Below are 24,608 nucleotides of genomic sequence, written 5' to 3'. Positions count from 1 at the left end.
GTCCCTTGTGCACAGAGGTTTCTCCAGATTCTTTCTACCTTTTAATATTATGTACTGTAGGTGATCAATTAATCAAAATGACATTTTTCCCCCCTCAAAATGGTACAGATTAGACATTTGATATGTTTAATGTGTTCTATTTTGAGTAAAATTTTGCTTTATGAAATAAAAGCAAATCATTGCATTCTGCTTTTTAAATTTTCCACAGCAGTCCACCCTTTTTAGTATTGGGGTTGTAAGAGATCACCTTCTAACCAACACTATGACACCACAGTGCCACGACCTTCTAATCAACACAATGATCCCCGCAAACAACACGGGAACCTGGAAAACACAACTGTGACCCTCCAAACTAAACTACAACTGTACGAACATCACTAGACTCTACAAACACTGTGACCCAAACTATGGGTTAATGAAATTCCAGCAATAAACGTTAGCAAAATTCCAAAAGCTACAGGTTACAACATTCAGAAAAACATGGTAAATAATGACCTTTTAATAAATAAGGGCATTCCAGAGGTGCAGGTTACACTGGAGCAGAGCTACAGGTTAATAATATTCCAGAGGTACAGGATAATGAAAGGAAATATTCCATTACTATTCTATTAAAGGCACAACAACTGAACAGACACAGAACCAAAACTACAGCGTAACAACATCCAGAACATTTCTTACTTATGTTCCAGTTACAGGCAGGAAATAATCCAGAGGTTCCTCCATTACTGACTAGATTTAAATCAGAATACAAGCAAACAACCAGATATAATACAGAGCTGCAGGTGAACAACAATACACACACACACACACACACACACACACACACACACACACACACACACACACACACACACTCTACTGTAAATGACAACCATTAACCCAATTGCCTCAAATCTAATGTAACAATGTATTTAGCCGAGTCTCACACACAAACACACACACAAACACACACACACACACACACACAGATAGATATGAAATAAAAATGACATAAAAAATACAGAGGAATTCACGCAAAAACAGTAACACACACAAACACACAAACGTAGCTTTTGTCATTCAAACAATCCATAATGTCTTACAAGCATGCATTCATCTCTCCCTCCCGGCTTCTCTGCTTCTTTCCTTCTCTCTCACTCTCTCTGTTCTCTCCCTCTGTCTCTCCCACTCCCTCGTTCTCTCTCTCTCTCTCTCTCTCTCTCTCTGCTGCAGAGATGGAGGAAGAAACTGGTGTGTACCTGTAAATGAACCAAACGCTGCGGTTTCTGGGGCCGACTGAAGGCCAGGAGGAGGAGAGGGAGAGAGGGAGAGATAGATCTCTCTCTCCGTATCCCCCCATCGCCAATCCTCCCCCCTCCCCTTTCTCTTCTTCTTCTCCTCCCCCTGACCGATCACAATGTGTGTGTGAGAGAGAATTCAGACACTGCGACAGGGAGTAAATGAGAAAAGGGTGAGAGGAAAACATTAAGTGAAAGGAGAGTTAGAGAGATAGAGAATAATGGGAAGAAAGAAAAAGAAATCATGAAACTGAGGAAAAAGATTGTCTGTGTGTGTGTGTGTGTGTGTGTGTGGGGGGGGGGGTTGCTTGTGTTTATATTACATTTAATGTACACGCGCACACACACACACACACACACACACACACACACACGCACACGAACCAAATCTCACACCCACAGAGAAAAGGTTAATCAAGACTGACTCATATTTCTTGGATGCACTCTTTCACTTTCACACACACACACACACACACACACACACACACACACACACACACACACACACACACACACACACACACACACGCAAATATCTTACATATTCATTCCTGTCTGGCACGGCATTTGTGTTATGATTCTGCAAAAAAGAATCCAGACAAGTGTGCAGCTTATTAGCACACACACACACACACACACACACACACACACACACACACACACACACACACGCAAATATCTTACATATTCATTCCTGTCTGGCACGGCATTTGTGTTATGATTCTGCAAAAAAGAATCCAGACAAGTGTGCAGCTTATTAGCACACACACACACACACACACACACACACACACACACACACACACACACACACACACACACACACTCGTGTGTGGTTAGATGCTCAGACTGATGGAAAAACAAAAGTGAAATCAGGTTTTATCACTTTGTGAGCACTGGGAGAGTTATCGTCATAGAAACGGATCTCACTGTGAGTTTCATGAATAAATTAGAGAGCTACTCACACACACACACACACACACACACACACACACACACACACACACACACACACACACACACACACAAACTTCTCTATCACACACATTGTTGTTAATATAGAGTTCATTTCCTGTGTGTTTAAATGTTCAAGGTACACATTGCAGTGTGCAACTTGAACACAGAGGGGAGCTGTTCTACAATAACATGCTGAAGCTTACTGAACAAATCACATTTACAACTTCGACAGTGTTTACAAACAACCAAACAACATGTCCAGACATAACTTCAGGACCAACTTAGGTTCATCTCCATGATGCTCCACAGAAATGACTGCACTTTCTACCCAAGTAATGAGTAATATTATACTGGTTGTCATGGAAACCTACCAGTCAGTGATATTCTGCTGCCTGGATGAAGAACAGTGTAAACATTATGGTGCTGTTATCCATTAACTCTTATTAGTTCTTATGTGACCATTAAATAGCCAATAATATACAAGCTGGTCACAGCAATGAAGAAGCAACGATGTATGTTTAGATCTTACCTGGGGATCTCTAGACCATCATAGGTTCCTACAGTGTAATGACGGAATAGTTTTCTCTTGGCCTTTTCACTGCGGCTCTCTGAAACACACAAACACACACACAGATAGTGAGGGTTAGGGGCCTTGTTTAGGGGCCCAGCAGTGGCAGCTGGGGTTTAGTCTCATAACCTTCTGATCAGTACTACAGTACCAGTCACTAGTTTGGACATACAGTGAGGAAAATAAGTATTTTATTTTCAAACATCTGGAAACATCTGCAATTCTGTAGTAAACAAAAATATGTTAAAGAACCAGAATGTATTTTAGATTGTCCAGAGTTGCTCCATTTACCTTTGATGCTGCTTTACAAACTCATGGAATGTTTTCATCAGATTCATAAGGTGTCACCTGGAATGGGTTTCAGGTCACAGGTGTGTCTTATCAAGAGTTCATTTGTGACATTTCTTACCTTTCTAATGTGCTTTAGAACATCAGTTGTGTTGTGCAGAGGAAAGTGTGAGTACAGAGTCAATATCACTATTAGTGCTGCTACAACTTCTGTACAAATCCAGATTATGGCAAGAAACACTCAGTTAAAGAAAGAGAAAAGCTTTAAGAAAAGAAGTTCAGTCAATCCCAAACATCTCAACAACTTTAAATGTATCCCCAAATGCAGTCTCCAAAACCATTAAATGCTATGATAAAACAGGATCTCATGAGGACCATCCCAGGAAAGGAAGACTAAGAGCTACCTCTGCTGGTGATTTGGTGTAAGTTGAGCACACATTTAACCAGCATGGCCACCACAGAATTTTGTAGCAACATGCCATCCTAACTGGTTTACCCTTAATTGGGCTATCATTTGTTTTCCAACAGGACATTGACCCCAAACACACCTCTATGTTCTGTAAAAGATATTTGTAGTAGTCGAGTAATAAGTGCTGCATTAGATGACCTCAAGTCTACAAGTCAAGAAGCTTTTATTGTAATTTCAACCATATAAATCTGATGCAGTACACAGTGAAATGAGACAACGTTCTTCCAGAACCCTGGTGCTACAATATTACACAACATAGAGCTCCATCACACAACATAGAGCTACATCCACAACACAGAGCTCCATCACACAACACAGAGCTCCATCACACAACACAGAGCTCCATCACACAACACCGAGCTCCATCACACAACATAGAGCTCCATCACACAACACAGAGCTACATACACAACACAGAGCTCCATCACACAACACAGAGCTCCATACACAACACAGAGCTCCAACACACAACACAGAGCTCCATACACAACACAGAGCTCCATCACACAACACAGAGCTCCATCACACAACACAGAGCTCCATCACACAACACAGAGCTCCATTACACAACATAGAGCTACATACACAACACAGAGCCCCATCACACAACACAGAGCTCCATCACACAACACAGAGCTCCATCACACAACACAGAGCTCCATCACACAACACAGAGCTCCATCACACAACACAGAGCTCCATCACACAACACAGAGCCCCATCACACAACACAGAGCTCCATCACACAACACAGAGCTCCATTACACAACACAGAGCTCCATCACACAACACAGAGCTCCATCACACAACACAGAGCTCCATCACACAACATAGAGCTCCATCACACAACATAGAGCTCCATCACACAACACAGAGCTCCATCACACAACATAGAGCTCCATCACACAACATAGAGCTCCATCACACAACACAGAGCTCCATCACACAACACAGAGCTCCATCACACAACACAGAGCTCCATCACACAACACAGAGCTACATCACACAGCACAGAGCTACATCACACAGCACAGAGCTACATCACACAACACAGAGCTCCATCACACAACACAGAGCTACATCACACAACACAGATCTAAGAAATAAAGTAATTGTCCTCACCACAAAGTGCATCGTGTGCAATCTAGTGCAGACAAAAAAAAAACTGTGCAGACAAATAAAACTGTAGATGGCAGACGTATGGGCTGAATGGAAATCCACCTTCCATATCACAAGGGAGCACTTTGAGTACAAAGTAATGTTGTATAGCCTGATTAAAGTGGCAGCTGTATTCCAGGCCTTCATGAAGAACATTTTTCAGGACTTACTAAACTCTTGTATTATTGTAAATAATGATGACATCCAAGTATACTCCAAGGTCTATGACCTCCATATCTATCAGGTATGCACTGTACTAGGAAGTCCGTTGCAGCACCAAGAAAGTGTTTAAAGAATGAAAAAACAATTCAGCTCAATGCCTATCCTGCAACATCCAGACCACAACAATCCCTTTTTGGTGGAGGTAGATAGCTTTAATTGCAGGATTGGAGGCAAACTGTCTCAACATCATGGCAGCCCAGGAACACTCTTCTCGCCTGCATACTTTTTGCAGAAGTTAACCCTGGCAGAAATCAACTATGATGTGCGGAGCTGGGAAATACATTTACTGTCAATCCTGGTGGGCTTTATTTTTCACCACGTCCCACATTATGGTGGACTTTATCACTGACCTTCCCAACTCACAGGGACACACTGCCATACTGGTGGCCATAGACCAGTTCTCAAAATCCTGTAGATTTTACTCCTCTAAGGTCTACCACATCAATGGAAACAGTCAAGCTACTTTTGCACCACGCCTTTGAAACTATGGGTTATCATTGTGAAGGGTGAATCAGGAGCTGGGACACTTCTTAAGGACTTCTTTTGCAGCAGGGAACAACATCTCTGAATGCTATTCATCCACTGCAAATGATCCAAAATGCAGCTGCATTCAATCTGCCCAAGTTCTCCCACACCACCCCACTGCTGCTCCCTTTACTGGCCTCCAGTAGCTGCACATATCAGATTCAAAACACTGATGATGCCTACAAGGCCAAAAATGGACCAGCACCATCTTACCTCAGAGACCTCATCACACCTCACACTGCACCATGCTGTCTGAGATCCTCCAGTACTGCTCCACTGGTACCACCTTCTCTCAGAATGAGAGGTAAGTACACTTCAAGGCTCTTCTCTGTTCTGGCACCGAGGTGGTGGAATGAACTTCCCCTAGATGTCTGAACAGCAGAGTCCCTGATTATCTTCAAGCGACGATTGAAGACCTTCATCTTCCTGAAACACTTATATAAGGACTTTCCAAGTTTGTAGAATTCAAGAGTTATATTTATATTAAGTGTGTGATCTTGTGTAAAGTGTAGATTTATTCATTACTAGAGACTCAAAGTACTTTTGTACGTCGCTCTGGATAAGGGCGTCTGCTAAATGCCACAAATGTAAATGTAAACATGAGCTGAATATGCCCAGAATTCCCTGACCCACTTCTCCACTTAACCCCACCCCTTTTTACTGTGCCTTAGGTTACCAACTGCCTCTAGTTTCATCTTCAGTGGAGCCATCAGACGTCCCAGCAGTTAAGGACTTCTTTTTTGTCGGCATCGAGACATCTGGGAAAGAGCTCATGTGCATCTCCAGAGGCCGCTTGATGCCAAGAGCTACAAGCTAATCGGCTGTTTTTGTGCTTCTTGACTGCTGCTACTGCTGTTTTTGCACTACGTTGTGTTTATGTTTACAAATACACACTTGTTTATTGTCCTGTCTTTTACACATTACTGTATAATATATTATACAGCAGGTTTACTGGTCGGCGCTATTGTGTGTTTTGTGTATTTGTCCCACACTGTCTTGTGTTGTCTGTCTGCACTGGTTTTGTGTCTGCACTGGTTTGTGTCTGCACTGTTTGCACTCGGTTGCACTTTATGTGTTGAGGACACCTACTTTAGTCTTTAACTCTGTGTTCTGTTGTGTAGCTTTATGTTGTGTGATGAAGCTCTGTGTTGTTTAATGTAGCACCAGGGTTCTGGAGGAACGTTGTCTCATTTCACTGTGTACTGTGTCAGATATATGGTAGAAATAAAAATAAAAGCTTCTTGACTTCTCCTGTGTTCTAAACACAACCAGGCCAAAGGTCACTACCTGACACCAGCAGGAAGAGGATCTATTAAATCAGAAACTCAAACTTACTAGCCATTAATTGTGTTTTGAAAATGACTACCATGTCTTATTCCACTGACAATCCAGAATCCAACAATAATCCATATTCCAATCCAGTCCACACATTAGTCTTAACCCTCCTTTACTTACCAATACCTTTACCATTTCATCCTCTGCTGACCTTTGTGATGTTTCACTGTGCAGTTCTGATTACCAGGATTGAAGGATGGTGGCTTCCGTGTCCCTGTTTCATGCTAACACCACAATCATAACCATTGTTCTCAGTGACTCGTTGTGTGTTATTGTCTGTGTATACCTGGTCTCTTTTCTTCATTTTGTGGCAGAACTTCTTCCACACACTCAGCAGGAAACCAACCAGTCCGACCTTTTACTGTACCCTCCCAGAAACCTCCCTCTCCAACACTCAGCACTGAAACACACACACACACACAATTCAAGTATTATAGACATCCATTAATACTATTTATGTGCATGTATACAAAAGAAGGATGTTGTGTTAATACTTATAATAAAGTATAGACATATCTGACCTTTGACCTTGTCCCCTTTGCTTAGGCTAAGCTCTCGGTCTCCCTGAGCAGAATGAGAGCGAGTTGCTATAAAGACACGACCAGGAACTGCACTGTACAGCCTCTTCCGCTGAACCACACTGAAGACCAAGCAAGAAAGGCTCTTATCAAAAAAAATATACAACTGTACAGACCATTATACAGACAATATCACAATCCTCACCCCTGTCTGCCTCTCTGTTTTTTCTGCTTTTCATCAGATTCCCCTCTTCCTCTGGATGGAGAACGAGTGCGAGCACCACGAGGACTACTAGAACTTCTTAGAGCAAAGGAAGAGCGGCGCTGAGAGGGAGATTAACAGGGATGCTTAGGAAAATAATGATCCTAAAGTCTACATTTGTAATTATAACAGATGATTTGATTTAGTAATGGTCTGTAGGCCTTGGGAGATATGAGAAGGGGTGAAAGCTTCCCAGGCTTTGCTGCACAAAGCCACACCCAAGTGAGACAGAATTCAGTCTGATTTTAAATGCTTGGTTCACAAATTCTTTGTGTCTGCATCCAGACAAACTGGAGTCTATAGACTGCACCAGTAGATGGAGTGAGTATTGGACCAGGCTTTGAAAATAAATAGGCAACGAAGCAATTAACGTCTTAAGTGTTCACTCTTTAACAGTTTGAGACCTGGCATGGCATTTTTGGAATCTAAATTCTCTTCAGAGTTCTGTATAGCTGCTGTGGAATAATGTTAAAAACATCTTCTTCTTTTTTCGGCTGCTCCCATTAGGGGTCGCCACAGCGGATCATCCGTCTCCATACCCCCCTGTCCTCTACATCTGAATCTTTCACACCAACTACCTGCATGTCTTCCCTCACCACATCCATAAACCTTCTCCTTGGTCTTCCTTCTTTCCTCCTTCCTGGTGTCTCCATCCTCAGCATTCTTCTACTAATATACTCATGTCCCTCCTCTGCACATGTCCAAACCATCTCAATCTCACCTCCCTCACCTTGTCTCTAAAACGTCCTACATGCGCTGTCCTCAATAAACTCATTTCTAATCCTGTCCATCGGCGTCACTACCAACGAACATCTCAACAATTTCAGCTCTGCTACCTCCAGCTCCACCTCCTGTCTTTTACTCAATGCCACTGTCTCTAAACCATACAACATCTCAGGTCTCACCACAGTCCTATAAACTTTCCCTTTCACGCTCACAAATACTCTTCTATCACAAATCACTCCTGCTATCACTCTTCTCCACCCACTCCACCCTGCCTGCACTCTTTTCTTCACTTCTCTAACACACTCTCCATTACTTTGCACTGTTGACCCCAGGTAGCTGAACTCCTCCACCTTCTCCACCTCTTCTCCCTGCAACCGCACCCCTCCACTGCCCTCCCTCTCATTCACACACATGTGCTCTGTCTTACTCCTACTGACTTTCATTCCTCTTCTCTCCAGCATGTACCTCCACCTCTCCAGGATCTTCTCCACCTGCTCCCTACTCTCACCACAAATCACAATATCATCTGCAAACATCATAGTCCAGGGAGACTCCTGTCTGACCTCGTCCGTCAACCTGTCCATCACCACTGCAAACAGGAAAGGGCTCAGTGCAGATCTTTGATGCAATCCAACCTTCACCTTGAACCAGTCTGTCGTTTCTACTGCACACTTCACTGCCGTCACACTGTCCTCATACATGTCCTGCATCACCCTCACATACTTCTCTGACACACCTGACTTCCTCATACAATACCACAACTCCTCTCTCTCTCCACCCTGTCGTACTCTTTCTCTAAATCCACAAATACACAATGCAACTCCTTCTGTCCTTCTCTATACTTCTCCATCAACATCCTCAAAGCAAATAAGGCATCTGTGGTGCTCTTCCTCGGCATGAAACCATACTGTTGCTCACAAATGGTCACCTCTTCTCTCAGCCTGGCTTCCACTACTCTTTCCCATAACTTCATGGTGTGACTGATCAACTTAATTCCCCTGTAGTTACTGCAGGTCTGCACATCTCACTTGTGCTTAAAGATCGGTACCAGCACACTCCTTCTCCATTCCTCAGGCATCCTCTCATAATAATGTTGAAATCATAAACTGAATTTAATTTCTTGGTGTTTACAAGTTTGTATTCGTGCACAGTAATCTACAGAACATCTCTGCTCCATGTTCAGGAATGATTCTAGAGAAGCCAGAGCTAAGGGTTCTCAGGCTATTACTTTAATCTGAGAGTGAGATAAGAAATCATGGCAGAGCTGATGCAGGTGAACTACCTCAGTTTGTCCCCAAACCCACCCCTGAAGGTGTAGACCATGCTAAGTGGAGGTCCTAACCATAACACTGTTATACAGATGGATAAGTATGTTGAGACTACCTGTGTAGTTTGAGGTGCAACAGTGGGTGGGGCTACAGGATCAAGGGGTGTGGCCATGGTGTTCTCACTCTTTGCCCGTATGAGGGGGTGGGGGTGGGGAAGAGACATGTTCACCGACAAGGCATGTCCACTATCAACATGCTGTGGAGCATATTTAGGAGTCTCCAAGAATGGAACTGGAAAAGAGAGAGAGAGAGAGAGAGAGAGAGAGAGAGAGAGAGAGAGAGAGAGAGAGAGAGAGAGAGAGAGAGAGAGGGAGGAACAAAGCAGAAACAAAGACATTAATTTTACAGAATATTAAAAAAATAATTAAATAGATGTGTGGTGGTGGAGTGTGTAATGGTGAAGTGTGTAATGGTGGAGTGTGTGGTGGTGGAGTGTATGGTGGTGGAGTGTGTAATGGTGGAGTGTTTGGTGGTGGAGTGTGTAATGGTGGAGTGTTTGGTGGTGGAGTGTGTAATGGTGGAGTGTGTGGTGGTGGAGTGTGTGGTGGTGGAGTGTGTAATGGTGGAGTGTGTAATGGTGGAGTGTGTGGTGGTGGAGTGTGTAATGGTGGAGTGTGTGGTGGTGGAGTGTGTAATGGTGGAGTGTTTGGTGGTGGAGTGTGTGGTGGTGGAGTGTGTAATGGTGGAGTGTGTGGTGGTGGAGTGTGTGGTGGTGGAGTGTGTGGTGGTGGAGTGTTTGGTGGTGGAGTGTGTGGTGGTGAAGTGTGTAATGGTGGAGTGTTTGGTGGTGGAGTGTGTGGTGGTGAAGTGTGTAATGGTGGAGTGTGTGGTGGTGGAGTGTGTAATGGTGGAGTGTGTGGTGGTGGAGTGTGTAATGGTGGAGTGTTTGGTGGTGGAGTGTGTGGTGGTGGAGTGTGTAATGGTGGAGTGTGTGGTGGTGGAGTGTGTAATGGTGAAGTGTTTGGTGGTGGAGTGTGTGGTGGTGGAGTGTGTAATGGTGGAGTGTGTGGTGGTGGAGTGTGTGGTGGTGGAGTGTTTGGTGGTGGAGTGTGTGGTGGTGAAGTGTGTAATGGTGGAGTGTTTGGTGGTGGAGTGTGTGGTGGTGGAGTGTGTAATGGTGGAGTGTTTGGTGGTGGAGTGTGTGGTGGTGAAGTGTGTAATGGTGGAGTGTGTGGTGGTGGAGTGTGTGGTGGTGAAGTGTGTAATGGTGGAGTGTGTGGTGGTGGAGTGTGTGGTGATAGCCACAACTCCTCTCTCCATCCTGTCGTACGCTTTCTCTAAATCCACAAACACACAATGCATCTCCTTCTGTCCTTATATATATATATAATGTGTCTGTGGTGCTCTTCCTCTGCATGAAACCATACTGTTGCTCACAGATGGTCACCTCTTCTCTCAGCCTGGCTTCCACTACTCTTTCCCATAACTTCATGGTGTGACTGATCAACTTAATTCCCCTGTAGTTACTGCAGGTCTGCACATCTCCCTTATGCTTAAAGATCAGTACCAGCACACTCCTTCTCCATTCCTCAGGCATCTTCTCACCTTCCAAAATCCTGTTAAACAATCTGGATAAAAACTCCACTGCATCTCTCCTAAACATCTCCATGCTTCTACCGGTATGTCATCTGGTCCAATCCACTTTTCATCCTCCTGATCGCGGCTCAGCTTCATCAGCTGCTCAAAAGACTCCCTCCACCTTCTCAACACACTCTCCTCACTAGTCAACACATTTCCATCTCCATCCTTTATTGCTCTAACTTGCAGTACATCCTTCCCAGCTCGGTTCCTCTGCCTGGCCAATCGCTACAAATCCTTTTCTCCTTCCTCAGTGTTCAACTTCTCCTACAGCTCCTCATATGCCTTTTCCTTGGCTTTCACCACATCCCTCTTTACCTGCTGCCGCATCTCCTTGTACTCCTGCCTACTTTTCTCATCACTCTGTCGATCCCAATTCTGTTTCTCCAACCTCTTTCCCCTAATGCTCTCCTGCACTTCCTCATTCCACCACCACGTCTCTTTGTCTTCCTTTCTATTTCCAGATGTTACACCAAGTACGTATCTATCTGTCTCCCTGATCACTCCTGCAGTAGTTCCACAATCATCCAGCACTTCTTCACCACACTGAGCTCCTGTCTGACCTCTTCCCTGAACCTCACACTACACTCTTCCTCCTTCAGTTTCCACCATCTTATTCTTCTTTCAGTACTTACTCTCCTCCTCTTCTTCTTCACCTCCAAAACCATCCTACAGACCACCATCCGATGCTGTCTAGCTACACTGTTCCCCGCCAACACCTTACAGTCTCCATCTTCTTCAGGTTGCATCTCCTACACAGAAGATAATCCACCTGTGTGCACCTTCCTCCACTCTTATACGTCACCCTGTGATCCTCCTTCTTCTTAAAATACGTGTTCACCACTGCCATTTCCATCCTTTTAGCAAAATCTACCACCATCTGCCCTTCCACATTCCTCTCCTTAAAACCATACCTACCCATCACCTCCTCATCATCTCCCTTCACCTACATGCCCATTAAAGTCTGCCCCAATCACCAATCGTTCTTTCCTAGGTTGACCTTCTACCACTTCATCTAATTCACTCCAGAATGTTTCCTTCTCCTCCATCTCACAGCCAACTTGTGGAGCATAGGCACTGATGACATTTATCATCATCCCTTCAACTTCCACCTTCACGATCATCACCCTATCAGAAACTCTCTTCACCTCCACTACACTCTTACTGTACTCTTCCTTCAGAATCACCCCTACACCATTTCTCTTCCCATCCACACCATGATAAAACAGTTTAAACCCACCTCCAATGTTCCTGCTCTTACTCCCTTTCCACTTGGTCTCCTAAACACACAACACATCTACCTTTCTCCTCTCCATCATATCAGCTATCTCTCTCCCTTTACCAGTCATAGTACCAACATTTAAAGTACCAACCCGAACCTCTACTCTCCTACACTGCTCCTTTTCCTGCCGTCTCTGTAGACGTCTTCCTCCTCTCCTTCTCCTCCTTCATCCAACAGCAGCCCAATTTACACCGGTACCCTGTTGTTAATGATACCTGTGGTGGTTGTTGGTAACCCGGGCCTCGACCGATCCGCTATGAAATTCTGATTCGTGACCCGCATATTAGATTCTGCACATGTTTTACGCTGGATGTCCTTCATAACACAAACCTCCACGTTTATCCAGACTTCAGACGGACACTCAGAGTCACCTGACTTACACTAATAACTGGGTTAACAACAACAACAATAATAATAATAATAATAATAATAATAATAATAATAATAATAATAATAATAATAATAAAAACACAATGTAACACTACACACTCTACATTACACAAAATATCACACTACACACACTGAAAGACTACTTTCTATATAGTTACATTTTTATTTATTTCATTAGATAAATGCAAACATGTGCGTACACACACACACACACACACACACACACACACACACACACACACACACACACACACACACACACACACACACACTCACTTTTGTAAGACATTTTTAATAAATCAAAAGTAACCTACCCACATCTGCATTATTGTGATTTTTGATGATTTCTCCGAGTTCAAAATGACCAGACATCACTGCAACCTTTAACACACACACACACACACACACACACACACACACACACACACACACACACACACACACACACACACACACACACAGATGTAATTATTATTATCTAGGTTTATTTATAAACATAAATAACACATTCCAGGTGTGTATTTATCTCCAGTCAGAAACCTTCACACATCTACTGAAAATCCGATCTTTTCCACTGAAGAGTTCAAAAAAATTCCAATAATAAAATCATTCTAACATTTTTAGACTGTAAATATTCACTCACTGTCCATCAAGGATAACTAGTAACTTCAGACAGTAATTAAATCAGCCAATCATGCAGCAGCACAGACTGTAACAGAATGTAAGAGTATGTGACAGAGTGGGAAAGATGACCCCAAAATAAAATGAAATATTAGCATTAGAGAGCAAATGTGTGTGTGTGTGTGTGTGTGTGTGTGTGTGTGTGTGTGTGTGTGTGTGTGTGTGTGTGTGTGTGTGTGTGTGTGTGTGTGTGTGTAAAAACTTCTGACTTTAGTTTATGTATTGAATTTGACCTGAAAGGGAGTTTGTCCGTGTTTATTCTTCATCTCCTTATTGGCTCCTCTGTAAAGCAAAACTCGAACACAGCTTTCCTGATTAAACACAAAGCATGTCAGTCCATGTGTGTGTGTGTGTGTGTGTGTGTGTGTGTGTGTGTGTGTGTGTGTATGATTGTGTATACCTTATTATATAGGGCACTGATGTGCAGTGCTGTGTTTCCTGATGCATTCTGGGAAGTGGTGTCCGCTCCATAAAACAGCAGGTGCTCTAAATGCTGGGCGAAACCATGCTGACATGCCTAATGGGAGAAGAATATACCATACACAGCCAGCAGGGGGCAGTAATGTAAATGACTAGACACTGTATAACAGTGATGACAGGGTTTACAAAGAAATAATAAGGAAAATATTGTTTACACAAAAATCTTTCCCATGAAAAACATGAATAACATGATATTTAAGATAGGATTTTGTGTAAATATGTGTAAATGGAGACACAATAATGCCTCAACATTCTCTACACAATTCAGTTTGTATGAGAGGAAAAACCATGTGTAACAGGATGAAGTGTGTATAGGAGAAGTGTGTGAGAAGTGTGTTTGTGTAAGAGGCTAAAGTGTATGTGAAAGGATGTGTGTAGGCGAAGAGTGTTTGAGAGGATGCACACACACACATGCACACACACACACACACACACACACACACACACACACACACACCTGATGTGATTCATCCCAGCCGTTCTCATCACGTGTTCCAAGCCGTGCTCTGTAGTAGAGTAGAGCCTCACAGCAGGATGTGTCGCCCCCTGTCAGCACTGAGTGATACAGCGGCGTCAAACCACATCGATCTTTATAGTCTGGAGATGCACCTAGAGATAGAAATGCCTACCCAGGGGTGTGTACGGGGGCAAGTGTTAGAATGTAAAATAATACAATAAGACACACATTGAAAAATAATTAATAACTGTGTGTGTGTGTGTGTGTGTGTGTGTGTGTGTGTGTGTGTGTGTGTGTGTGTATGTGTGTGTGTATACCAGCAGTGTTGATTGACTGTGTGCTCTAACAGCTTTATGCAGTGGTGTGAGTCCATCTCTTGATCTGAAATCATGATGAGCTCCATTTAACAGCAGCACACGGATTCCATCAACACTCAGGCCACTGATCACAGCTAGTGTCAGAGGGGTCTCTTTTACAGACAGGAGAGAGAGAGAGAGAGAGAGAGAGAGAGAGAGAGAGAGAGAGAGAGAGAGAGAGAGAGAGAACATAAAATTTTTGTATCTACTGGTATCTACCAGTGGAATTGCACTTCTAGCACAGGTGCTAATGTGGTGCTGAAAGGACAGCTCTATCATGTCCGCCTTCTTTCACCTTAAAAATTTAGCTAAAATTATAAATATGATGTTGTTAAAGAGCGCAGAAAAACTAGTTCATGCTTTTGTTATATCTAGATTAGACTACTGTAACGTCGCTGTCCCGTTCTTCTTTCTGGGCCTGCCTGATTTATCCTTAAACCCTGGATGGAGTTCTCATCAACTAAAGACCATGATGTGTTACAGTGGAAGGTTAAACTTATGAACCAGGAAGATGGATTTCGACTGTAACTTTGAAGACCAAGATGGTGGCACATGCACAACATATGGCCCAGCATCACTCCAGATTTCGCAATATGTTAGAAAGTTCTCCACTAAGTGCAAGTTAATTCACTCAGAACACTAAAAGACATAGGTCACAAATACATAGAAGGACTTTCAATGAACTTTGAACTTGTAAGCCTACACATAGCATACGTCACATATGATAACCTTGTGCTCCAGAACATCTGATCACATCACATTATCAACTTGTGCTGTTAATATCATGAACAGCAGCTACGCTAATTCCTCTCCACTGCTTCTCTTTCTCTCCCCATCCCGAGGCTTCCTGAGGTTGCTCCAGCTCCAGTCACGTCCCACCTCATGAAGATTGTGAACCTTTAAAAAAGTAGATGCCAAACTCCCAAACTCCCCGATCCACCCAGAGACGTACCAGTGCCAATTGGATTCCACCTCATGTGGAGTTTTGACACTGGACCTCTTTGAGTGTTTAAAGGATCTGGCATGGAGAAGCTGGTATTGGATCTGTGATGATCTCTGATGTTAAGCTATTTTATGAGTTGCTCAGTAGCTCCTACTTTTATAACCATAATGACTGTAAAAGACTGTAGAAAGATCATCAGTCATAATCACACACTCCAGTGCTCATGTTAGTTCTCACTCTCCAGTGTTCTGTAGTGTTTAAAGACTATAATCACACTCTTGATGTCACCAAATGAGGATGAGGTTCTGCTTTTGAGTCTGGTTCCTCTCAAGGTTTCTTCCTTATAACATCTAAGGGAGATTTTTGCTTCACCACCGTCTCCATGGTGCTCATCAGGGATAAACACACATCATTCACCTTCACTGTTACATTCTGTAAAGCTGCTTTGAGACAATGTGTGTTGTGAAAAGCGCAATAGAAATAAACTTCAGTTGACTTGACTCTGGAAATTGGCTGAAGTAAGTGATCGTCTGTGCTGAGACCGTAAACAAGGAGGGGGAAGCGATGTGGCATTAGGGCAAGGCACATGAAGTTTCTGAAGTAAGACGTGATGATATCTCACCTCCACTCTCCGGATCATGGTAGTTAGGGTCCAGTCCTTTATCCAAAGCTTTGTGGATCTTCTCCACTGCTCCACTTTGGACATAGTCCAGGAACTTCTTTAGGTTGGCCTACACACACTCAGACAGAGATCTCATATGAGGCCAAAGACCAGATACTCAGACCTTGTGAAAGACTGCAGAGACCATGTCTGTTTGTAACTAAAGTGTAATGAAGGTAAAGTGTCTGATAGCTGATGGAGCTGATGGAGCTGTGAGGATGAGTGTGAGATTAAAGCTGTTTTTTAAATTACAGTCAAACCCTGTACACCTCTACTGCTCAATTTATCATCGAATTGCTGAATGATGTGTGAACATATTCCAATACAATATATATGTGTGTGTGTGTGTGTGTGTGTGTGTGTGTGTGTGTGTGTGTGTGTGTGTCAGTACCTTGGTGTGTAACTTTGCCAACTGTTTCTCATCCAGGTTTGTTTGTTTATAAACCCGACTTTTGTATCTAAACTGTGAGACACACAATATTAATCAGACTTAATAAGAAACACAGTGTGACTGATGGACTATTCTTTTACTACACACACACACACACACACACACACACACACACACACACACACACACACACACACACACACACACTCCATCAACATGCACCACATCACCCCCAACCTCACAGAAAAGACAGCACACAAACCCCTCAGCCCCCGATTAATTGCCCCAGCAACTGGGGGTCCACAGACAAGAGAGAGTGGGGGGGGTGTTGTTGATGATAGTTTGGGGCAGAAAATAAACTAAAATAAATTCAGACACAATAATACAACGTTACATCTCAAGGGCTGTTTTCCTCTTATACCACAGCAAACTAAGAATCCATTTATTTTCCACATTTTCCTATTTATTCCTTTTTATTGATATTTAATGTTGTGGAACTGAAATGAGTTGTTTCCTGTTGTGACTTGTGTTACAGAAGCTATAAACACACACTCCATCAGCAGTGTCTCTCTCATCAGGTTAATAAGACTGCATTAACTCCAACACTCACTGTTTCTACTTTCAGTCTGCATTAGCAGCACTATGACCTGAAGGAATCTGAGGTCTGGAGGAAGTTCTGCTTGAAATTGTGGGTAACGTGGTTTCTAAGACGTTGCTATAACTACTACAGGATAGAACTATTATAGAATTGGTGTAGAACTAAGTTTCACTTGGCATTGTGGGTAATTAAGATAATGGGGTTAAAGATATTTTCTGAGAAATGTCTTTACTTTCATAAAAAAAGACATACATTGATGAGGAAGATGAGTTCAGGTACAGTACCTCCAGGTAAGGCACGCCCTTCTCAAGGGATTGTGGGATTTGTCGTAGCGATTGCTCCTCCTCCAGGAAGCGGGCGTGGTGTCCCTCTGAGGCAGGCTGGAACAATCCATAGTTATACACATCCCACAAGGACTCACTAAGAGAACACACCACCTGCTGCTTCACGCTCCACACAGTTGCATCAGGATCGAACCGCAAACACTTCTGTATACACACACACACACACACACACACACACACACACACACACACACACAAACAAATATGCATATGCAGTGAATTCTATACACTCAACATACAGGCACAAAGATCCCAAAAATCTCCAGCAGACCTTCATTAGAATGTTTGAGGACGTTGTAGAAAACATGATGTGTGTCTTTCTGATTGGTAAAAGTTTTAGGAATGAATCACTGTTGTGTACAAAGTGATTCATGACCTGCTGAGATGTTTCTGTTTCACTAATAATCAACCTAATGTCCTTGATATTTCAATGACAGTTCTAAAACCGTAGGACATTTGTTTCCAGGTGATTATTTTATATTTTTATATAATATATATATATATATATACTGAATAGGTTTATCTCTCATGTCATGTTTCTCATGTACAGTATAACTCCTAATTCCTGGAGCAACCTCTAACACCTTCAAAGTAGTAGTAACACAGTTACTTTATCTTTCCAATATCGATCTTTTTCATTCTCCACACTTTCTACATGGAACTATTGTTAATCTCCAACTCCTCTGTAAACCCGAATCATCCATTAAATACTAATAAATGTCCTTCAGCTCCAAACCCCTACTGCTCCTCATGCAACTTGCTGGTCATAGATTTTTTTATTCTTTAACTTCCACCCTTCTTCAGACATAATTCTCCACCTCATTGTCCTCCAGCTGTACATGCACACATTCCTATAAACCTGTATGTTTACCACAACTCCATACCCATTCCCAAAATTCACTTTACTTTAGGAGGAAAAGCTTTCTACATTCTCCATTTACTGAATCCTCCCATGTGGTGCTCAGTTCGAGGTCAGTTGTGACTGTTTCAGCTACTTTAGAGAGTCTAGCTTTCTTCTTTTTGGAGCTTACACAGTGACCAGAAAGACAAAAAACTTTCTCTAAAGACCTCCAAAAAATGTGTGCATTCCTTTTTTTCATACAACATTCCACGTACTTCTGATTGTCCCATCTGCAGTCTCCTTTACCTCTATACATTCTACCTTATTAAGCTGAGGGTTTACAATCTCCTCCCTTCTGACACGTCTACACTGGATTTTCTTCCTACTCTCTGCTTCTCCTCTTTTGACCTACATTTCTTATGTTGTTCAGCCACTGATCCATGTCCTCCTTGCATAAAATGTTTCCCCCTCCAAAATATTTCTTTTTTATCTGAACCTGTTCCCTTTTATTTTAACCCTTCTATATTACTATCTATTTCTCCAGCTTTTGACTCTTTAAAACTGTTTAATGACTATAATAAAATATATATTATTATAACTATATATTATATATATTATTATATATTATTATAACTATATTGAAAATTTTATTTCAGATGCTGGCCTTCACTGTAGATCACTGTATGTTACTGTAGATCATTGTAGATCACTGTTGGTTATGTAGATCACTGTAGATAACTGTAGGCTAGTGTAAGTCACTGTAGGTCACTGTCGGCTACTGTAGACTAATGTAGGTCCCTGTAGGTTAGCTTAGGTCACTGTAGGTCACTGTAGGCTACTGTAGACTAGTGTAGGTCACTGTTGGTTAGTGTAGGTCACTATAGGTCACTATAGGCTACTGTAGACTAGTGTAGGTCACTGTTGGTCAGTGTAGGTAACTGTAGGTCACTGCAGGCTACTGTAGATTAGTGTAGGTCACTGTTGGTTAGTGTAGGTAACTGTAGGTCACTGCAGGCTACTGTAGACTAGTGTAGGTCACTGTTGGTTAGTGTAGGTCATTGTAGGCTACTGTAGACTAGTGTAGGTCACTGTTGGTTAGTGTAGGTAACTGTAGGTCACTGTAGGCTACTGTAGACTAGTGTAGGTCACTATAGGCTACTGTAGACTAGTGTAGGTCACTGTTGGTTAGTGTAGGTCATTGTAGGCTACTGTAGACTAGTGTAGGTCACTGTTGGTTAGTGTAGGTAACTGTAGGTCACTGTAGGCTACTGTAGACTAGTGTAGGTCACTATAGGCTACTGTAGGTTACCAGCACACCCATTCACCCCTAAATGCAAACAGAACCCCCTCTCCACACCCACACCCACACACAAACCTACATGCCCAAACACACAACACATATTCACACAGAGCCACACACATAGACACACACACACTTACATTTGTCCAATTACATTACACACACATGCACAGGCAGATTTGAGGGCAACACGTGTCCCACTTTTTCTTTCATTCTTCCCTAGAGCCGTGTGTGTGTGTGTGTGTGTGTGTGTGTGTGTGTGTGTGTGTGTGTGTGTGTGTGTGTGTGTGTGTGTGTTGCTACAGCACACTTCTTACATGTCTGTATATTTTATTAAAAATGACAGAATCCCATCTAACATGTTCTTTTGAACACGCTCTTCATGGCCATTCCATGAAGTTATGGGGACTAATGCTCCCCATACCATCAGAGATGCAGCTTTTGAACTGAATGTTAAGCCAGATGATCCCTCTCCACTGTTCTGGAGAACATGGTGTTCATAATTTCCACACAGAATTTTGATTCAACAACTACAGACCGGTATCACTTCTCTCCTTTCTTTCTAAATCTCTGGAACGCACTGTTTTTAACCAACTGTCTGTCTATCTCTCACAGAACAACCTCCATGATCAGAACCAGTCTGGGTTTGAAGCGGCAAATTCCACAGAGACGGCCCTTTTGGCTGTTTCTGAGAAACTGCATGCTGCTCGGTCAGCCAAGCTGTCATCTGTACTTGTCTTCCTGGACCTTTCAGCAGCATTTGACACAGTCAACCACAGGCTCTCTTGTCTACCCTTTAAGATCCTCGGTATCTGCGGAACAACATGGGAATGGTTTGCTTCCTACCTGGAAGGTCACTCATACCAGGTAACATGGAGGGGATCCACATCTGCCCCGTGCAGACTCACCACTGGTGTCCCACAAGGCTCGGTACTTGGTCCCCTCCTTTTCTCCCTCTATACCCACGCCATTGGGAAGTCATATCCTCACATGGGTTTTCTTACCACTGCTATGCAGATGACACTCAACTAATCTTTTTAATTTACATTTGCAGCATTTAGCAGAAGCCCATGTCCAGATAGTCGTAAAAAAGTGCTTTGAGTCTCTAGCAATGAAAAAATCTAGAGATTACAAACTTAATATAAATATAACTCTTGAATTCTACAAAACAAACTTGAAAAGTGCTAATTTAAGTGTTTCAGGAAGAGGTAGGTCTAAAAACATTGCTTGAAGATACTTTACTTTACGGACATCTGAAAGAAGGTGGTACCAGTGGAGCAGTGCTGGAGGATCTCAGACAGCGTGGTGCAGTGCGAGATGTGATGAGGTCTCTGAGGTAAGATGACGCTGGTCCATTTTTGGCCTTGTAGGCAAACATCAGTGTTTTGAATCTAAAACGTGCAGCTACTGGAAGCCAGTGAAGGGAGCTCAGCAGTGGGTTGGTGTGGGAGAACTTGGGCAGATTGAACACAAGTCATGCAGCTGCATTTTGGATCATTTGCAGTGGGTGAATAGCGGGTGGAGGAAATTTCTTTCCCTCCATCAGATACCACATCTTCCGCTTGCATCTCGGCATGCTTGACAGACATATCTTAATGAATAGGTGCTCACCAACTAAAACTCAACCCCAGCAAAACAGAACTGCTGGTCATCCCAGGTGATTCATCTCCAGGTCAAGATCCCCAAATAACACTTCATGACTATCTGCTCTCCCCTTCAGCCACTGCTCATAACCTTGGGGTAAATATGGACAATGAACTGTCCTTCTTCCCACATGTCGCTAATGTGGCTCGTTTCTGTTAATTTCTTCTCTACAACATCCAAAGGATATGACCATTTCTGTCCACACAAGCTGCCCAGGTGCTTGTTCAGTCTCTTGTGATCTCTGCTGGCAGATCTTCCCCTGAATGCTATTCGTCCACTGCAAATGATCCAAAACGCAGCTGCACGGCTTGTGTTCAATAATCCCAAGTTCTCCCACACCACCCCACTGCTGCGCTCCCTTCACTGGCTTCCAGTAGCTGCACATATCAGATTTAAAACACTGATGCTTGCCTACAAGGCCAAAAATGGACCAGCACCCTCTTACATCAGTGACCTCATCACATCTCGCACTGCACCACGCTGTCTGAGATCCTCCAGCACTGCTCCACTGGTACCACCTTCTCTGAGAATGAGAGGTAAGTACACTTCAAGGCTCTTCTCTGTTCTGGCACCGAGGTGGTGGAATGAACTTCTCCTAGAAGTCCGTACAGCAGAGTCTCTGACTATCTTCAAGTGACGATTGAAGACCTTTATCTTCCTGAAACACTTATATTAGGACTTTCCAAGTTTGCTTTGTAGAATTTAAGGGTTTTATTTATATTAAGTTTGTAATATGTGTACAGTGTAGATTTATTCATTAACAGAGACTCTTTTGTATGTCGCTCTGGATATGGATGTCTGATAAATGCCGCAAATGTAAATGTAAATATTATGATGATATTATGTTTATATTATGATCATATAATGATGATTATTATGATGATCTTCTTCTTCTTTCGGCTGCTCCCATTAGGGGGCGCCACAGCGGAATCATCCGTCTCCATACCACCCTGTCCTTTACATCTGCCTCTTTCACACCAACTACCTGCTGATTATTATGATGATATTATGTTTATATTATGATGATATAATGATGATATTATGATGATATTATGTAACATAATTTATGAAATATTCCAAATGTTCACATAATATTAAGGAATATCAATTTGATTGAGGGCAACACAGTCTGTAGATGCTCTAGTACTTTTTTTGATCCCTAATCATCTTACTGACCTGTTGCAAATTAACCTCATTATTTGTAAAATGTAAAATGTCATCCCTTCCCGTGGGCTCACCACCTGCAGGAGGGACCGTAAGGGACGGTGCTGTGAGGATTGGGCAGCAGTCGAAGGCGGGGGCCTGATTAGACTGCTGCCCCCACGACCCGACTTACGGATAAGCGGGAGAAAATGAATGTTCTATTGTGAATAAAATATGAATGAATGATATTTGCAAAGCAAAGCATTTCTCTGTTTATTTACACTGTGTCAACTCTTTTGGAGTTGGGGTTGTATTTCTGAGGTTCTGTCAGTATTTTGTTATGGATTGTTCCTATCTCTGGAACATGGTCATTTTTATCTTCTATAAAAGGAGCAGCAAAAACTACTCAAGGTAACTCACATAGTTTTACCAGCAGATCCTCCTAAATGGTTTTACACAACATTAGAAAACACACCCTTCGCTACAGTTTTTTAATGTGTGTGTGTGTGTGTGTGTGTGTGTGTGTGTGTGTGTGTGTGTGTGTGTGTGTGTGTATACCGTTTGCTTGATGTCTGGAATTCCTATACGGAACACTACTGTGTTGAGGTGTGCATCCTCCAGTGGTCCGATTGTCGTCATGCTCCTCTCCATGTGACGTCTCCGAGCCTGCTGATTGGTTAAAACCTTGTAAAGCTGCTGCTGATTGGCTGGAGTTTGGTGATACATCTCGTGACTGGCTGGTTGATGATGTAGAATTGCCTGAATGATGCCCCGGTGTCCTGGATTTATCAGTCGCTGCTGCCTATCTCCTCTTTGCCTTCCAATAACAATGGCTGCTGGTTTTAGCCCCTCCCCTTTTATATCTCGTGATTGGGTTCCTCCTCGGTTCTGGTTCTCCTCCTCCCCGTTCATTATTCCATTTTGCCTCTTTTCTTCTTCCGCTTCATCCTCCAACTCCTTATTTTCTGGGGCAGTGAAAAAACGTTTTCCCAGCATCCTTTGCTGTGTCATGTCACCAAGCATCATGGTCTCCATAGCGATTGGATATGGTTGCAGTCAGTGTTGGACAGCACATCATCATGGACAGACTATAAAATAGAAAGGAAAGAGGAGTCAAGCTAACAGCAATAATCTAATCATCCAGTAAACTGTTTAATTAATCAAATAACAGTGTTACCACTGACACACACACACACACACACACACACACACACACACACACACACACACTGAACTGTAAAATTCTAGAAATGTCTGTACATTTATTAAAATACAAAAAACCTGAAAAATCACATGTTCATAATTATTTATATTTTGTGTGGAGATGGACAACATTCCAGAAAGACAACAATCACTGCTGACCTTCACCAATCTGGTCTTAATGGCAAAGTGTCTAATTGGAAGCCTCTTTTCAGTGCAAAACTCGATGGAGCCCACTGAAGGACTCTCAGACTGTGTAGAACAAGATTCTCTGGTCTGATGAAACCAGGATTGAACTGTTTGGCTTCATTCTAAACGTCATGTTTGGAGGAAACCAGGCGCTGCTCATCACCTACACAAAACCATGCCAACTGTGAAGCATGGTGGTGGCAGCATCATGCTGTGGGGGTGTTTTTCTGCAGCAGGAACTAGGAGACTGGTCAGGATTAAAAGAAAGCTGAATAGAGTAAAGTACAAAGATCTTCTCAATAAAAACCTGTTCCATGGCATTAAGGACCTCAGACTGGACACACAGCCAAGACCACACAGTAGTGGATTAGGGACGACTCTGTAAAGGTCCCTGAGCTGCCCAGCCGGAGGCCTGAAGTGAACCCTATTGAACAATTCTGGAGAAACCTGAAAGTGGCTTCACATCCAACCTGCGCCAGCCCGAAAGGATCTGCCCT

General features: G+C 42.9%; 2 protein-coding genes and 1 long non-coding RNA gene across 5 annotated transcripts in view; 2 read left to right on the top strand and 1 right to left on the bottom strand.

The window, feature by feature from the left end:
* LOC310727153 (SH3 and multiple ankyrin repeat domains protein 1) overlaps positions 1 to 23,806 on the bottom strand; it is a 55,261-nt gene extending 31,455 nt beyond the window's left edge. For 2 of the 3 annotated variants that reach the window (XR_014533943.1, XM_083543374.1), the window contains exons 1-15: positions 23,281 to 23,806; positions 17,735 to 17,938; positions 16,853 to 16,924; positions 16,423 to 16,531; positions 14,819 to 14,970; positions 14,502 to 14,669; positions 13,965 to 14,081; positions 13,798 to 13,875; positions 13,198 to 13,264; positions 9,689 to 9,864; positions 7,523 to 7,641; positions 7,321 to 7,439; positions 7,086 to 7,199; positions 2,764 to 2,842; positions 2,606 to 2,626 (exon numbers count right to left, since the gene is read on the bottom strand). Coding sequence is in view for 2 of the 3 variants with exons in the window: in XM_083543374.1 (XP_083399500.1) it covers positions 2,606 to 2,626; positions 2,764 to 2,842; positions 7,086 to 7,199; positions 7,321 to 7,439; positions 7,523 to 7,641; positions 9,689 to 9,864; positions 13,198 to 13,264; positions 13,798 to 13,875; positions 13,965 to 14,081; positions 14,502 to 14,669; positions 14,819 to 14,970; positions 16,423 to 16,531; positions 16,853 to 16,924; positions 17,735 to 17,938; positions 23,281 to 23,757 (2,072 nt within the window). In the remaining variant the exon portion in view is untranslated. The remainder of the gene's footprint in view (positions 1 to 2,605; positions 2,627 to 2,763; positions 2,843 to 7,085; positions 7,200 to 7,320; positions 7,440 to 7,522; positions 7,642 to 9,688; positions 9,865 to 13,197; positions 13,265 to 13,797; positions 13,876 to 13,964; positions 14,082 to 14,501; positions 14,670 to 14,818; positions 14,971 to 16,422; positions 16,532 to 16,852; positions 16,925 to 17,734; positions 17,939 to 23,280) is intronic. The other variant, XM_083543375.1, reaches the window with a different exon arrangement.
* LOC310729622 (uncharacterized protein) overlaps positions 1 to 24,608 on the top strand; it is a 441,633-nt gene that overhangs the window by 342,582 nt on the left and 74,443 nt on the right. The window lies entirely within an intron of this gene.
* Positions 1 to 24,608, top strand: part of LOC310730900 — a 198,086-nt gene that overhangs the window by 141,608 nt on the left and 31,870 nt on the right. The window lies entirely within an intron of this gene.

Source organism: Silurus aristotelis (assembly GCF_946808225.1).
Source record: "Silurus aristotelis genome assembly, chromosome: 1".
Taxonomy (NCBI): domain Eukaryota; kingdom Metazoa; phylum Chordata; class Actinopteri; order Siluriformes; family Siluridae; genus Silurus; species Silurus aristotelis.
This window is presented reverse-complemented; position numbering and strand designations above follow the sequence as displayed.